General features: G+C 33.0%; 2 protein-coding genes across 2 annotated transcripts; one reads left to right on the top strand and one right to left on the bottom strand.

Moving 5' to 3' along the window:
• Positions 1-7,571: 7,571 nt before the first annotated feature.
• LOC120080057 (rhomboid protein-like protein) lies at positions 7,572-12,370 on the top strand. Its single transcript, XM_039034610.2, has 8 exons — positions 7,572-7,660; positions 7,839-7,963; positions 9,718-9,778; positions 9,902-10,068; positions 10,324-10,429; positions 10,527-10,729; positions 10,845-10,982; positions 12,053-12,370. The coding sequence occupies exons 1-8, from the start codon at positions 7,637-7,639 to the stop codon at positions 12,153-12,155; spliced, it is 927 nt and encodes a 308-aa protein (XP_038890538.1). The 5' UTR covers positions 7,572-7,636; the 3' UTR covers positions 12,156-12,370.
• A 508-nt stretch (positions 12,371-12,878) lies between these two features.
• On the bottom strand, positions 12,879-16,360 carry LOC120080058 (tetraspanin-6-like). Its single transcript, XM_039034612.2, has 3 exons — positions 15,721-16,360; positions 13,218-13,519; positions 12,879-13,142 (listed from the first exon to the last, which is right to left on the bottom strand). The coding sequence occupies exons 1-3, from the start codon at positions 16,189-16,191 to the stop codon at positions 13,106-13,108; spliced, it is 810 nt and encodes a 269-aa protein (XP_038890540.1). The 5' UTR covers positions 16,192-16,360; the 3' UTR covers positions 12,879-13,105.
• Positions 16,361-16,604: the final 244 nt, after the last annotated feature.

Raw genomic sequence — 16,604 nt, 5'->3', positions numbered from 1 at the left:
TCTCAAAGCCTAGTTGTATTATTTCTATACTCTCAGTTAGCCACTAAACAAATCTATCCAGGTATTGTTCTTTCGTCATAACCAATTCTTGAGGATAACTCGATTCACCCTCGCTTCCTTCACCTGACCTGCAGGTGCTGGATTGATTCCTTTGTCTACCACTTCTGAACATGGTTCTACAAGTAAGGTACAGGTCAAGTACTATAAATTTCATCATCCAACAAACAATCTTTTACAAATCTTTGCTATTTATTTACAAGGCAAGTTTCTCAAGTAATTTACATTAAAGATTATTCTTATTTATTCTTTTTTTTTATATATATAGAATTCACATTTTTTGCCATCTTCAAGCCCTCTTCTTTTTCTTTTACGGTTAATCCTAATCCTTTCTCTTATTTCCAAGCACACTCTTCTGGGAAATTCCCTTGTTGTTGACAAACAAAGCGGAATTTTCTGTAGGTTTTAGTATCTTCTTCGTATGAAACTTTTTTATTATCTCTTATTTTATAAGGAGCATCAGCATTTAACAGTTTAATAGTATCCACCAAATGACTAGCTTCTGTTGTATGTATCATTTCCATACTTCTACTAGACCTTTCCTCAATCTAGAATCTGTCGTAACTACTACCTAAAGATGCGTCCATTTGTAACTGATTGGTTCTAGATATATGTTCAAGTTTAACTTTAGCTTTTTGTTGGAGATAAACATAATTTTTTCCAAAGGTAGCCTTTTTAACCACAATCGTAACAAGCTCTTGATTTCAACAAGTAGGGACCTTATGATTTTCTCTGCATTCTGGACACTAAAGCTACAAAACTCAACGTCTTATCTGATCCCTTACATCAAGATCTATATAGGGATGGTTGATTACCGTGTTTTCTCTGGTTCCTCTAGTTGTCATGGCAGAGGTAGCATTATTTGTTCTAGTTTTAGGTTGCCACCCCGGTCTGCCACTTGGATACATGTTTCCTATAATAAAATCAGCTTGAGATTATAATAATCACTTATCTTAGTTTCAAGGAATCCAGAATTCTTACTATTTTCCAATTTCCTATTTCAACTACCCTTAATTCAATATATCTTTTTCAGTCTAACCTTACTAAATTCTTTCAGGTTTCCACAAACCTTTAACTCAATCTTTCCTATCCTTTCCTAGTTTTACGTAAACCTTTGTTTTGTCAAACTTCTCAGGTTTTTCCTTAACTCTACAGACTTGACATTTTACAGTACAACCTTCAGGTTTCCTTGAATTCAAATCTTTAGGCTTCCCGAGCCTATAATAACTCAATTTTCTGACATACATTCTAGGTTTTTCAGAATCTTTGCTCTGATACCAACTCTTTACACTCTCTCCCGAGTTTGCCTCTAACACCCGAGAGGCGGCATGAAGATAGCAAATATCATCCTTTTTGTGATGCCTACTGCCCATTCAACCTTTCACACTGAACAAATTTTATACAAACATAACAATTTACTAGAAAATAATTATTTGTTACAAATGATATTGTTTTACAGAATTCTAGTTACGTTCCCTTGGGTTTATCACAATTATAACTTTAAACTATCTACAAGAAAAGACTCAAAGCTAATGTTGTTGATATGGCAGATCCTAACCATGGGTATGAAGGGACCGAATCCCAAGCGGAAACGTGTGATTGCCTTGCAATTTTATTTTCGATATTACATAAACAAAATATAGTATAAAAACAATAACATAATAGATAAACAATCAAGATTAGCATGCATTTGAGATAAGAAAAGAAGGAAGAGCTAAAACTTACCTTTGTAGATTCTCAAATTCTTCACGATTCCTCCGCATCTTCTCCGAAACGTCTCTTAAATGATCAAAGGATAGTGAAACCTTGCTATTCTCTAGGATCTCAAGAATTGGATGTGTGGTCTTCAAGACTTGGAAGAGGAAGAAGAAGTTGTAGAGAAAAGAAGAGAGATAGAAGTAGTAGGAGACTAGAATTCAAAATTTGCAATTCAACTATGTCACAAACATGGACCATGAAGACCTATTTATAGAGAGGAGGAATGACCCCCTTCTCCTAGTCTTTCATATTCCTACTCTAGTTCTAATTTAATTAAATAACTTTTATTTAACTAATTAGTCCAATAATTAAACAGCCATATATATTAAATCCAATTTAATATATATAATTAATAAATAAATATCACATGTTTATTTATCTATACTTCTCAAAAAATAAATAAATAAATAAATAAATATTAATTAATCAATTAAACGATTATATTAAGTCATATTTAATCTAGAATTAATCAACATATAATTATCACATATTTATATGTATACATCTCTTTAATATTTGAATCTTATTCAAATATTTTTCTCTCTTAATTATAGATCATTTCTAATTAACCATATTATATTAATCTTATTAATATGTAGTTGATTTGAACAATTCAAACAATTCCTCTTATATATCCTTTAGTGAGCTAACAAAGGGACATTATGGACCTACAGATTAGAAACTCCAATTATATAAGATGAATTAATTAAACTCTTTAATTAAATTAATTAATTTTCATTAATTATCGATCACTCCACTAAAGACTAATAGTTGCACTCTTTGCATTACAGATTTATTTATGTGTCCACGAATATAACCAATTAACAGTGTGTTGGGTTGTATGTCCTGAAATTTGCAGTTTGTAATGTTAAACATATTTTATTATCAATAAAGATGTTATTGACGTTTATTGAATATGTGAATTGCACTTGTAAAGTCTAAATCTAATAAACTAAGGATCCATAGTTATTATTTGAATGCATGAACTTTATGTGGAAACATAAGAGTGGATCAAGTTCAATAAATAGCCAAAATGGTCTATAATATATGAATAAGGCTGGGTACCTTATTCTGGTAACACTTTGGATGCGGCCCACTCTGTAGTTGTTACAATTTGTTGTAAAGTGCTACAAACGAAGTGATCCTGATTCATTCATGTATTGGCATGAGGAGTGAGGGCGTCCTATGCAATGAGTTTGCATAAGATCGGACTAAGAGTTAAGTCACTTTTATTTTATTAACGTTGTTTACTGTTTAAGACTGACTATTTCAAAGCGATGACCTAGATAACTTGACCTTAATCCTGAGCTAACTATGAACTCCTGTTTATTCGGGATTATCCTTAGATTTGCATGGATGAGGGTTGGCTCAACAAGGCCGGCTCAATAAGCCTCTCATTTCAGGGGTAAGATTGAGTAGATAGCTAGGGACATAGGGTGTAAGACAGAATTCACTTCTACCCACTTTTAGGGATAGTAGAGAGGTTGTTCCCTTAAGTGCTGACTCCGAGTCTTGAACAAGAGGCCTCACCCTCTCATTGGCCTGAAAGGGACTCGATTTAGTGATTAGATCACAAACCACTTGTTCATTAGAGGATCAATGAGACTTAAGAAGCAAGATGTAATCTCGGGGGTGAAACAGCTTTTGACCCAACTGTTATTACGAATAACCTGTAAAGTGTTGACTTATTAATCATGGTTATCTCGAGTGAACATAATATATTTACAGTGGGGGGAGTGCAACTACTGGGCTTTAGTGGAGTGACCCAGTAGTTAACAAATGGTGGTTAGTTAGGTTAAAAAGTCTAGTCTGTTAATTGCGGATCGTTAGAACCCATGATCTGTAGGTCCATGAAGTCCTCCTACTAGCTCATATCGGACTAAACCTTAGAACAGTGTGATGAACGAATTTGAAGTGTTCAAATTCGATTTTTGGAGCAAAGTATTAAATATATACAATATATTTAACCTAATGTTTTAATTGTGAATTAAACATAAAGAGAGAGAAAATATGAGATATTTAAATAAGATTTAAATATCAAGATTATGAATATGGATTCATATTCATTGGGATTTTTGTTGGATTTAATAATTTAATACTAATCTAATTTTAAAATTTATTATTAGAATTAATTTTTTAAATTAAATGAAATTGGTCAAAATTGCATTAAAAATCAAATTGTTGACTAAGTAAAAAAATGTAATGGAAGTCAAATTGTTGGTTTTTTACTTTTGAAAGTCAAAAAGTCAAATTTGTTGACTTTGAACTTTGAGAATCAAACTTTGACCAAGTTAGTGGAAAGATCCAACGGTTGTGAATGGGAAATGTCAACTTTTGCATGACTAAGTGTTGTCTTCATTTGAAGACACTTGTCTCACTAAATCCCACTTTGAATTAGTAAATTTTTTTTTGTTAAATTCACATCAAACTCAAAGTTGCATGTTTTGCATGTAATGGTCTTTAAAAGGGAGTGTTTAATGAATTTTAAAAACTCTTGGCCATAGTGGAAATGGATGCGATTATGTGATGATCTTACTACTCTTTTCTCTCAAAGACTTAGCTATTTCCTCTCCAAATTAGTCACTCATCGGAATCCACCATCCCGTTCTAAGGCCGAGAATTGTCAGAAAGACTCTCGTGGTGGTTTACGAACTGTTCGTGAGGAGATTGGAGCTAATTTGGAGAAGATTCAAAGTCTACAAAGGTTGTATTCTTTTCCCCTTTTATTTGTTTTAATTGCATGCTTATCTTTATAATTAACCTAATTAGAGTATTTTAGATTTATTTTTCTTCTGTTGCGTATGTGTTCATTCCATCACAGTGAGTCGACCCTTCACAAATTGTTTATAACTATAGCTTGGTCAAAATATCGTTTTGCCTTTCTAGTTACATCTAACTCCTTAAATACCACTGATCCCTCTAATGAACAAACAGTTTATAGTCCAACTATAAACTAATACCTCTTGGGCCAGTGAGAGGTTGAGGCTTCAATGTTCAAGACCTGGAATCAACTATTAAGGGAGCAATGTATCTATTTTTCCTAAGGTTGAGAAAGGAGTGAATTTCATCTTGTGTAGTTGTGTTCTCAATTCCCTATTCGGACAAGTCCCCAAAATGGTAGACTTGTTGAGTCAGCTAACAAGGTCACTCTCATCTATACAAATCAAAGGATTGCCTACATAGACGGGAGTTCACAACTCACTCAGGATTAAGGTCAAGTCACCTATGGTCATCCTAGTGAAATGTAAGTCTCTTCTGACAATGATGTTATATAGAGAGACTATTCATTTCATGGTCCGGTCTTATACAAACTCTGTTTGAATAAAATTTGGATTGCAACTTTTTCTTTAATTTTTAAAGCTTTTTTTTTCTTTTTTTTTTCTTTTTTTTTTTTTTTTTTTAATGAACAACAATTGACCCACTATATTTTTTGCAGGAATATGGCTAGAGCAATATATCGTAGGTTGTTGATTCTTAATTAAAACTTTTGATTCTTAATTTTTCTCCATGAAATTTATCATCTTCTTATCTTTTTGTCTTCTTCTTATTGTTACTCTATATTTTTACTTTGTCACTATTTTTTTTTTTAATTGAATCTTCCCCTTCATCTTAACAGCCAATAGAATGCCACCACATTTCTTCAACGATTTTACTTTCAATTCCTCCAAATTTGGAGGATCATTAGATAACAAATATTCATTTTTCACTAATTCTTGCTAAAAAATGTTCCAGAAAAAAAATATCTCCATTTTATGTTTTTTTTTTTTGTTATATCTTACATACTTTTCCAAATATACTTAACAATCAATTGATATGTGAATTAAATTAAATAAAAATATATTTTACAAATTTTTACATATAAATATCGCACTTAATGTAGACAAAATCATGTTATTTACATAATCGACAACCCTATAACATAATTTAACAGTCACCAATCTTTTAATAGTTGGAAGTGGTTATCGAAGTTGATTATCGAAGATAATTTTCACTGAAGTTTGTAGTCGAAGACAGCTACCGGAGCTTGAAGTTGGTTGTTGAAGTTTTCATCGAAGGAGATTGTCAAAGCCCAAAGTTGATTGTCGGAGTTGCTCACTCGAAGGTGGTCATCAAAGTTGATCATCAAAGGTGATTTTCATCAAAGTTTGTAGTAGGATGTAGTTGTCGAAGTTGGTCATCGAAGTTTGTTGTCAGAGGTGGTCGTCGGAGCCTAAAATTGGTCATCAAAGTTGTTCGTGGAAGGTGATCTTCGGAGTTAAGTTACCAGAGTTATCGTTAGAGGTGGTTGTCAGAGCTTGAAATTGGTTGTCATAATTGGTTGTGCAAAGGTGGTCGTCAGTGTTGGTCGCCGGAGTTGTCATCGAAGGTGGTTGTTGGAACCCGAAGTTAGTTCTCGGAGTGTGACAGCAATAGTCATCGTAAATGGCCATAGGTGGAGCCATTGAAAATATTGAAAGAAGAGTGAGTTGGGGTGACTTGGTAAATATACCAATTCAACTCCACCAACATTTAAAGTTGGTGGGTCAAACATTGAGTTGATATATTATATTAACTCAATTCATATTGGTGAGCCAAACGCCCTCTTAAATTTAAAGTCCAATTTGATTGAATTAAAAGTCTAAGATTAAATAACAAAAAAAAAAAAAAAAAAAACCACTAACACTATTTTTTCCATGATCATATATATAATAGATAAACATGTGTTTTTTAATCCTATTTCGAGAATATCAAAGTTTGAATTTTCCATACTCCTCTCCTTTATATCACGTTGATATATTTTTAAAAATAGATTGGGTTCACAAAAATTAATGTAGAGTTCATTTGTGAATATAATATAGTATGGTACAACTGCCATATTAGAAATTAGGAGTGTTCAAAAATCTCCATGATTCGAAAAAATCGATCAATCCAACCCAACCCGTACGACTTAGGTTGGGTTGGATTCAAATAAATGAAAATTTTATGGGTTAGGTTGGTTCATGGGTTCACCCAATATAACCCGAACCAACCCGAATTTATTATTAACTTTAAAATATATTTTTTTATTATTTATAACACAATTATTGATACATATATTGATTTTAATTTTATTTAATTCCAATATTTTTTTAATAATTTATTCTTCAACAACTCTTAAAAATAGTTTTTTTGTATTATAAAAAAAATCACTATAAATTAAATTGAGTTAATAATCTTAATTCAATATATTAAAATAATTAAATTATATTTTTACATATTAACATTTTGCTTCTTTTTAGAACAAAATTTTAAATAAAAATGACGAACCAACCCAATCCAACCTAAATATTTCTAGGTTGGGTTAGGTTCATTTTTTAATAAGGATTATTTGGGTTGTAAAAATTTATCATCCGAATAATTGAGTTGGGTTTAAAAAATCTTTCAACCGAACCTATGAACACTCCTACTAGAATTTTTTTCAACCATCATTGTACTAAAAGGAAAATTAAGAAGGTGTACTTTTGCCCTATGTTTGAAAATATAAAGAGATGAAGGTGTAATTTGCAAATATAAGTTTTCTTACAAAACAAGCAAAAGCGTTGGACTTTACGACGTATGTTTCCCGCAATAAAATCATGGTCAAAGGAAAAATTAGAAGTCAACATGATCTGGATTATCTACGTAGTGTGCAGCATAATACGCTACACCTCACCGCACCCAATCACTCACATTTACGTTTCGGAGATCACTTCATCGAAGACCCACTACCCCCCCACCCACCCCCCCCCCCCCAAACCAAAAGTCTCCGGCGAAGCAAAACAGTCCATTTTTTATCTCGAAACTCCGATCACCGTCTCCGCCCATGAGTACTCCAGCAGTTCCGGGGGTACGCTCTGTTACAATTTTTTGTTTTAATCTCTTCTTAATTGGTGGTGTATCAGTCGCATTCAGATCTCGTACTTCATTTCTTCTATCTTCGAATGTGTATGCCAGATCTTGTCATTTTCTCGAAATTCAGCGACGTTTCGATTGATGTTTTTGTTTTTTTTGTTGTCTTTGGACAGGGCTCTGGTTTGGTTACTGGATTCACCAAGCTATGCAAGGGCTTAGCCGTTGTGCTAATTGGCGGGCATATCTTGGTTCAGGTTTTTCCTGCGGTTGTTAACTATCTTGCTCTTATTCCAGCCAGGTATCTTGTTGGGAGAATTTAGTTTTTGGATTAGCAATAGTGAAAATTGTGCGAAGATAATGTAGTTTCATGGATGCATCTACGCGATGCGTACGTTCTTGAAGTAATGCCAGTAGGTTTTCGGTTAGAAGTGTATTTGTTTTATCGAGTTGAAATTTAGTTAGGAAAGAATCTAGAATCTTATGATCACTGATGAATGAATTACTGTGTAAGATAGGATTTCAGGCGGGGCGGAAGGTATTTGTTACAAGTTTTGAATGTTACATACTTTATTCACAGGCTTGTCTTGTGGGATTGATGGAAGTTAGGCAATACTTAAGTTTCCATGCTTGGAAATGCGGTCATCATTGTAAATTGCAATGATTTTGTCAATTCCACTACTTAATTTATTGGCCAAACCATCCAAGTACCGTTCCGCCCTTCTTCAGAACAAAATATGTTGATAGGAAGTAGCAACAGACCTTTTGAGAGGCTACAAAATCTACTGCTTTAGGATGCCAATGTTTGCGTTGCAGAGGCCTGAGTGAACTATTTTGATATCTAGAACTCTTTTACATTTTTTTTTATAGTGAAGAATCCAAAGATGGTATTACCTCCATGTAACCACATGTTTTCACTATTAACCAATCTGAATTATGGACACTACCAATTAATTAGAAGAAGCACCCCCTACTTGAGTGTGAAATGTGAACCCCTTATCATTGTGAATTGGCTTAATCTCCTGATAGGAAAAAAGATTCTTATAAGATTTGAAATATAGAGAAAGATGTCCTCAATAGAAAAAGGAAATTACAGAAAAAATCATGTCATCTAGAGTACAAATATGCAAAAATAAGTCCAAAATTTGAATGGTCACACTTGTGGACCAGCAAGAGGTAGAATATAAATATCTTTTCTCTGAAAACTTCTCCATATGAATACTTTTGTTAGAAAATAAGTCTTCCTTTCCAACCAAACTACTCTCAACGAAGAGCTGAAACTGCATATGCCCAATATGACCTCAATCTTTTACTGGTCATCTTTTGAAATCATTCTAATTATTAGAGTATGCACATCTCTTAGGGAAGCCTAACAAATATTTAATTTAGAAGCAAAATAATTCTGAATTTGCTACAAAAATCAAAATGGAGAAAAAATATCACTTACCAAAGAAGCGAAGAACCATTAGTTTAGGCAAGACATGATGACTGATGTGATAATATAGTTAATGAAACCTCAATCAACTGCAAATCATGAGTTCTTGTCTACAGTGGACATGCATTTAAGCACTTAGTACATTAGTTGAGATACTTGCCTATTCAGCTACAATGCAGTAAATACTAAATATGAATGCATTCCACGTTAGGTAACCTTCCTCAAGAGGAGACTTAATTGGGCATGAAAAATTTGTCTTTCTTTCTCATTGACTGTTCATCAAAATACCAAAATTGTCATTATCATTCAGTATCCTATCAACGCTCTCCACCTCTCACTTTCTTGTATATAGATTTATCGAGGTAAGTCCATATTGACTCCAACTCTTATCTATAACAATAAAATTATTAATCATAATGTAGAAATTTGTGCCTAGCTTAATTTATTAATTAATTTTATTTGTATGATGTGAGAATATTTCCTCTGTAATATAGGAATTGATTAAGTTCAGAGATGGCATTAGTATTTGACCAACTTTTAAGTTGTTCAATTTTAATGTGAAGTGTGTAAACTATAAACGATTGTTGGGTCATTCATTCCTTTGAACTTTTATTTTGCAGGACAATTCCTTTTGCCTGGAATCTCTTAACTGCTGGTTATATTGAACAGTCAGTATATGGGGTATGCACCCACATTGTAGTGCACTATTTTTTGTTCCATTCACAGAATAACAATTTGAATTCACCTCACCATTTTAGTCAGTCTCCACTTGAAGTTAGACTCATTGAGAGCAATATATTGCAGGTTGTTGTCAGCACAGTTGGCCTCCTTTTTGTTGGAAAGTTGCTTGAACCCATATGGGGCTCTAGAGAATTTCTGAAATTCATCTTTGTAGTCAATTTTCTAACCTCTTTATGTGTCTTTATCACAGCAATTGCCCTGTACTATATTACACAGGAGGAAAGTTATCTGTAAGTGCTACCGAGTCCTCGTGCATCAGGGGCACCTTTTAGGCATACTTGAGTACATGTCTTTAGCTGATTGAGCATTCTGCTGATTTCATCACTCAAAACTGTTTTGATCCATTTAGATTTTCACTCAAGTAAATTTTGTCTGATTCATTTCCATCTTTGTATTTTACAGTTTATCAACTCCTCTTTAAACACGTTTCCCGCTCTGCCCCCAGGCTTTCCAGACATCTTATTTACATCTTTTCGTTGTCTCAGTTATTTGCCTGTATCTGGTTTCTATGGGATTCTAGCTGGGTTCTTGGTTGGGATCAAACAAATGATACCTGATCAAGAGTTGCCAGTATTGAAACTAAGAGCTAAGGTATGAAAAGTGTAGATAGATATATCCTAATTTCGAATAATTTTTATCAGAGTTTTATTTGAACCCTCTTCTGGCCTTGGCTTGCAATTTCATGCAGTGGTTGCCATCTCTTGCTGTATTGGTATCCGTTGCTGTAAGCTTTTGGACAACAGGAGCAGCAACATATCTTCCAACAATAATATTTGGGACATACGTCAGCTGGATTTATCTGAGATACTGGCAGAGGAAACCTGAAGCAAAACTTAAAGGCGATCCAAGTGATGATTTTGCATTCTCTACATTCTTCCCTGAACTTTTACGGTATACTGTTTGAACCCTTTTCTATTTTTAAGCATCTCTTTCCCATGTTTCGGGAATTCTGTGCTCTCTCCCCATAGTCCATAGTGTACTTTTAAGTCTTGATGGTTCTGTGCAGGCCAGTCATTGATCCAGTTGCATCAATATTTTATCGTCTGCTTTGTGGAAGATCTGAATCCCCTAACAATGCTGAGGACTATACTGCTGGAAGCGCCCCACTGCCCGGTTCGGATCCTATTGAGGCATCTAGAAGAAGGTAATATTTGTTATTGCTTCTCTCCTGACTCTTGAGCTTGATCATACTAAGTGTTTTCCACTTTTAGCTTGTTCTATAGTTTACAGAAGGAACTGATTTAAGTAGCTATTTTTGTTTTAAATGGCTTGTGGTAGACAGGACAGCGCGAGAAATTACAACTAGTTCTATATTTTAAATTTTCTTTTGGGGCCAAATTAGGAGTTCTAAATTTTTTTATTGTCTAGAAATTAGGTGCCAAATTTAAAATTAAAAATTTTTATGTATAAATTTCAAATTCAAATTTTGAATTCTCCTCACCTCACTACACGCATCTACCTTCGTGGTGATGTTTCCCTCTTTATTTGCATCTTTTCATCGTCTATGTGCTTTGTCTGCACTAGATGTCCCCTATTATCCACCCACCTTGATGAACATGAACATTGTTGTCAGCACTTTTTCGAAAAGAAAACCATACAGAGGGTGGCGACAGGGTGTCAGCCCACAGGGAAAGCTAGAGTATTTTAAAACCAAAATCAAAAGGGGAAGGTAATTTTGAACGGGCCCGATATTAAGTGCTCAAAGGGAGGGTTGGTTGAACACTGGTCAATACAATTGTTTGCAAACAAACCATCACGGGTTGTCTTAGTGGTAAATAGGGAGCATGACTTTGATAATGGGTTAAGAGATCATGAGTTCAACCCACAGTAGCTGCCTACTTAAGATTTAACATCCTACGAGTCTCTTTGGCACTCAAATGTTGCAGGGTTAAGCGGATTGTCTCGTGAGATTAGTCGAGGTCCACATAAACTAATCCAGATACTCAGACATAATAGAGAAAAAACAATTGTTTGCAAAAAAATCAGAACTTTTAAAGGGGATTTTGATTGGAAGCTACAAAAGCAAAATATAAGAAGTTTCTGTGAGTTTTCCATTTGTTGGAAGTGGAACTGGTTAGCAACTTGCTCGTCACTAGCTATAGCAATGGTAAAGAATGATATGAACATAAAGGAAATGTGTGTATCCAAAAATGTAAAGGACTTAGTGGAGAGAAGAAAATACTCATAAAATTTGAACATTTCTACTCGTTTCAGAGAAAGGGGAGCTAGAGCTTTGGAAGAAAGATTGGCAGCTGAGAGATTGGCTGCATCCAGAAGTGCTCAAGAGTCAGGAAGAGATGCAACAGAGAATGTCTGATTGATTATTATATTTGGTTATCTGATAGGGTCTATGTTTGTTGATTAACTATGAAGAGGTCCTCTTTTCTTTATTCTGAGATGCAATTTTGTTTTGCACATTCCTTTTGTGGTCCTTGAGTTACAAAAAACTGTTGCTTCGTTTGTGCTTTTTTGCAGCATTGGGGATTTATCTGTATACAGCACGAGATATATAAGAGTAGAATTTCATCGGAAGTTTCTTCCATTGTGATTTTGAAATTGTTAAAATTATGCTTGTCACTTGCAAAATCACTCGAAATGTGTTTATAATAGTTTGTAATTGATTTTGACTATGAAAATCACGTTTAAAAGTGAAAAATCAAACATTTAATTGGTTTTAAATTATGACATGCATGATTTGAAGTGGTTTTAACCATTTAAAAAAAAATCACTCTTATATACGTCTTGATACCTTATAACACTTTTTCACCTCGTGTGAATTTTAATTTGAATCTTTTTGTTAGGAATCTGACCAAAATGCTAGCAAAGGCAATCTATCATGTAAGTGTGTATTAGACGCATTTTCTTCCATCATAATGATCTAATTAGCAAAGTCTTTGTACTATCAATTTTATAGTTAGAGATTTGACTTTTTCACCTCATATATTGTTTAAAAAAACAAAAATTGATAATTAGTAAAGTAGATTAACAAACTTTACACAGGTCAGTATTGACTGTTGAGTAATTTTCAAAGTCAGATCCAGAAGGCAAAAAAGAAAGCAATGGTAATACATTAGGATAAAAAGTAGAGACTTTCATCATGGACATTAAAGTGGCCTAAGATTACTGTGCATAAAAAGAAAGCCTTGAAAATACCTATTACCTTTCGCTAGAATCGAAAAAAAAAACAACTTAATTTTCTTAACTTTAAGTTACTAAAGAAAAGAGCAAAGATCGATAGAATAGAAGGAAGATGGGATTCCTATAGTGTTAGTAAAACTCCTTCCTGTCCTCCAACCATCTCCTCCTGCAAGAACAAAGGTTTAGAAAGAATAAATTGAAATAAAATTGAAACCTTCCAAGAATGCGATAGTTTGCTTACATCTTGTAGTCCCATCTAGGCTGAATTTTGGTCATTCGATTCTCACCATAGGCATAATCGGCTCGAGCTCGTTTGGTGTTTCGGAATGCACAACATCCGATTGAGTAAATGGCAATGAGAAAAATGAGCATGACAACGTTGAGAACAGAGAGCTTGTGCCAATCCTTTCTTACAGTCTCAAGCACAGCTGCTTTGCAAGAATCACAATCGTAGCATAACATGTTGGGTGCCCCGTTCCACCGGTAGCAATCAGGGTCTTGGCCATTCTCGTTGCATGAATCTGGTGGCTTGCAGCACCCCGACTACAACCAAAATTTACTTTGTTAAGTCTGTGTTTAATAAGTTTTTGAATTTTCAATTTTTTGTCTGATAGATTTCGGACTTATTCAAATTTTTTAAAATTTACAAGTGTATTGAAAATTCAAGGACATATTAAACACAAAAATCCAATTTTACATCTCATTAGTTTGTTAACTTTATTATTACTTTTTAATATTTCAAGCAAATATTAGACACAACGTTCAATTTTAAGTCATATGGGTAGGTTGATTTTATCATGTCATGCCTAGTAGATATAGAATTTGAAAGCTAAAACCCCGTTTGGTAATCATTTCTTTTTTTTTTTTTTTTTTTTAGTTTTTGAAAATTAAGTTTATTTCTTATCCAATTCTTAGAATGATTTGCATCTTTTTGAAGTACAACGGTGAAATTCTTAGCCAAATTCCAAAAACCAAAACAAACTATTTAAAGCTACTTTTTTTTTTTTTTTCAAAATTTGGCTTGGTTTTTTAAATAATGGTAAAAAATTAGATGATAAAAGAAGAGATTTGAAGATGAAAAAGGTGTCTTTTAAGCTTAATTTTCAAAATTTTAAAACAAAAAACCAACGCCCCATTTGTAACCCTTTCGTTTTTTGTTTTTTGTTTTCGAAAATTAAACTTATTTCCTCCACATTTCTTACAATGATTTTCATCTTTTTTAAATATAATAATTGAATTCCTAGCTAACTTTTAAAAACAAAAACAAGTTTTTAAAATCTATTTTTTTTAGTCTTCAAATTTTGACTTGATTTTTTAAACTATTGGTAAAAAATAGATAAAAAAAAAAAAAACGAAATTTGGATGTGGAAGTAGTGTCTATAGGTTTGATTTTCAAAAATAAAAACAAAGAAATCAAATGGTTACCAAACTGTCTCCAAATGATTATTAAACGGAACCCAAAAGGTACCATTTTAAAATTTGGAAAGTTATTAAATACAAAAGTTTATGTAATATTTTTTAAAGTGCATAGACTCATTAGACATGAACCTTAAAAATTAGACTAAACTATAACATTAGGTGGGTCTTTAGGAGACAAGTAGGAGCTAATCACCATTTACTTTTTTCTTCTTCGTTGTGTTTGAACTTTGAATTAATCTTCTTTTAGAAGATAAATCATCATTATAGCCTGAACTAGTCTTCGCTTAGAAGAATCAAATCAGGGATCAACCTGAAACTTAAGGCAGTAGATTTTGATAAATTTAATTCTTATTATTATTAGTATGATAGGGATTGAGAAATTCAAACTACCGATCTCTTTATCACTTTTCATTTTTGGACTTAAAAGTTTATCGATTAAAAATATTGAAGAAAAAAATGATATTACACCATACAAACACAAGAGCTAACACCTCGTATCAATCGTCGATGAACCTTAAAAGTTTAAGTTGATGAATTACGATAAATTTAATTATATTAATACTTTTATATTTTTTTTTTGCTCAATCTCATATATATATATAGGTTCAATTAGGAGTATACATGAGTTGAGTTGGAGATTTTTTTTTTAACTTAATCCAAAATTTTGGTTTAGTTGAATTGACTATCTAAATGACTAGAATACGGTCTCCAACTCAACCCTTAAAATTCGGGTTGGATTGTCAGATTATTTATTTCTTTTCTTTTCTTTTTTATTATATTTTTTATTAATTTAAAATAATTAATTTTTTTACTAACACATATTAATAATTAAAATTTCATAAAATTCAAATGTTAAATATCAAAATCCAAGATATCTATTACAAATTTCAAACAAACATCTTAAAAATAAAAATGAGTTATAATATATATATAGATAGATAGATAGATAGATATGTAGAAATTGGCTTAACTCAAATTTTTAAAAGTGTAATCCGGACCCAACTCAAACCCGAAATTAAACTAATCCAACTCAACCCTTCGAGTTGTCGGGTCATTTGAACATCCCTAGTTCAATTACAAATTTGGATTTCTTTATTTGGAAAAAGTTAAAGTTTAGTCCCTATGATTTGATAAAATCTCATGTGGATTCTATGATTTGATAAACCTCTCCTAAATAGTCTCCGTAGCTGAAATTATTTACACAAATTTTCTCAAACCATAGACTAGATTTTAACTGTTAAAATCACAAAGCTTACCTTCTTCAAACCATAGGAACCAAATTAGAATTTAATCAAAATTAAATTTAAAGAGAGAGAGAGAGGTACCTGAATGGGAGTGATATCTCTGTGCAAATAATTAAGAGGAGACCATGAATTAGAAACCTGATTACAAGTATTAGACCCCAAAATGCAGCTTCTAATAGTAACCCAATACTGAGGATTATTAACTCTATTCCTCAACCACACCGAATAATCTCCGACTCCATGCTCGCCGCTACGGCCACCGCTAGCCACGACGATCCCAAAAACGGTGAGACCCAAAAGAGTAGCAATGAGCAGCAACATGACGAACAAATAGAGCCATAGAGCCCAAGCTACATCGAAACAGGCCCCAACGAACCCAGCCAGTGAAATCAAGAGAACCAAAAAGCCAACCACAAGCAGCGGCCGCTGCAGAAAGGCCTCGCAAGTGGTGCTGTTCCGAGCCATCCATAGGGCTCCGCCGATGATTGGGATTGACCCTAATAGAGTTAACAAATTCAGTAACCCAATCACTGAGTTGCTCAATTTGTTCATTTTGGGGGGAGGTTCGAATAATTCTAATTCTTCTTTGCTTTTCGGTTTTGTGGGAGTTTAAAATGGAGAGAAAATTTTGGGGTTTTTCCTTTTGGTTTCTCTCAACTCTTTTAAGTTTGCCTTCAAATTTACATATACACTTTATATATACTTTGTTATCATGGGTAATACCTTTTCTGCATTACTCTCTCCTCATCATTTTATAGTATTACATTTCTATATGTTGATATCTCCGTATTTTTACATTTTCATAGATTCGATATTAGGAATGAATCGATATTCGTAAAAATACGAAAAATAAAAGATAATCAACAAAATGTCACTAATGTAAATATAATATACATAATATACATTTCAATTTATTTTTTGAATTTTTAATGATTTTTTCTAGAAATATCATCGATATTGACATT

Source organism: Benincasa hispida, chromosome 6 (assembly GCF_027475165.1).
Source record: "Benincasa hispida cultivar pf3 chromosome 6, pf3_genome.v1.1, whole genome shotgun sequence".
Lineage (NCBI taxonomy): Eukaryota > Viridiplantae > Streptophyta > Magnoliopsida > Cucurbitales > Cucurbitaceae > Benincasa > Benincasa hispida.
This window is presented reverse-complemented; position numbering and strand designations above follow the sequence as displayed.

What these genes read in the sequence shown, in the direction of transcription:
- LOC120080057 (XM_039034610.2), top strand. Translation starts at nt 7,637, where the DNA reads ATGAGTACTCCAGCAGTTCCGGGG. An exon ending in GTACTCCAGCAGTTCCGGGG is followed by an intron (nt 7,661 to 7,838) that starts GTACGCTCTGTT and finishes GTCTTTGGACAG; the next exon opens with GGCTCTGGTTTGGTTACTGG. An exon ending in TATTGAAACTAAGAGCTAAG is followed by an intron (nt 10,430 to 10,526) that starts GTATGAAAAGTG and finishes AATTTCATGCAG; the next exon opens with TGGTTGCCATCTCTTGCTGT.
- LOC120080058 (XM_039034612.2), bottom strand. Translation starts at nt 16,191, where the DNA reads ATGAACAAATTGAGCAACTCAGTGATTGGGTTACTGAATTTGTTAACT. An exon ending in GAGATATCACTCCCATTCAG is followed by an intron (nt 13,520 to 15,720) that starts GTACCTCTCTCT and finishes TTTTGGTTGTAG; the next exon opens with TCGGGGTGCTGCAAGCCACC. An exon ending in CCTAGATGGGACTACAAGAT is followed by an intron (nt 13,143 to 13,217) that starts GTAAGCAAACTA and finishes TTGTTCTTGCAG; the next exon opens with GAGGAGATGGTTGGAGGACA.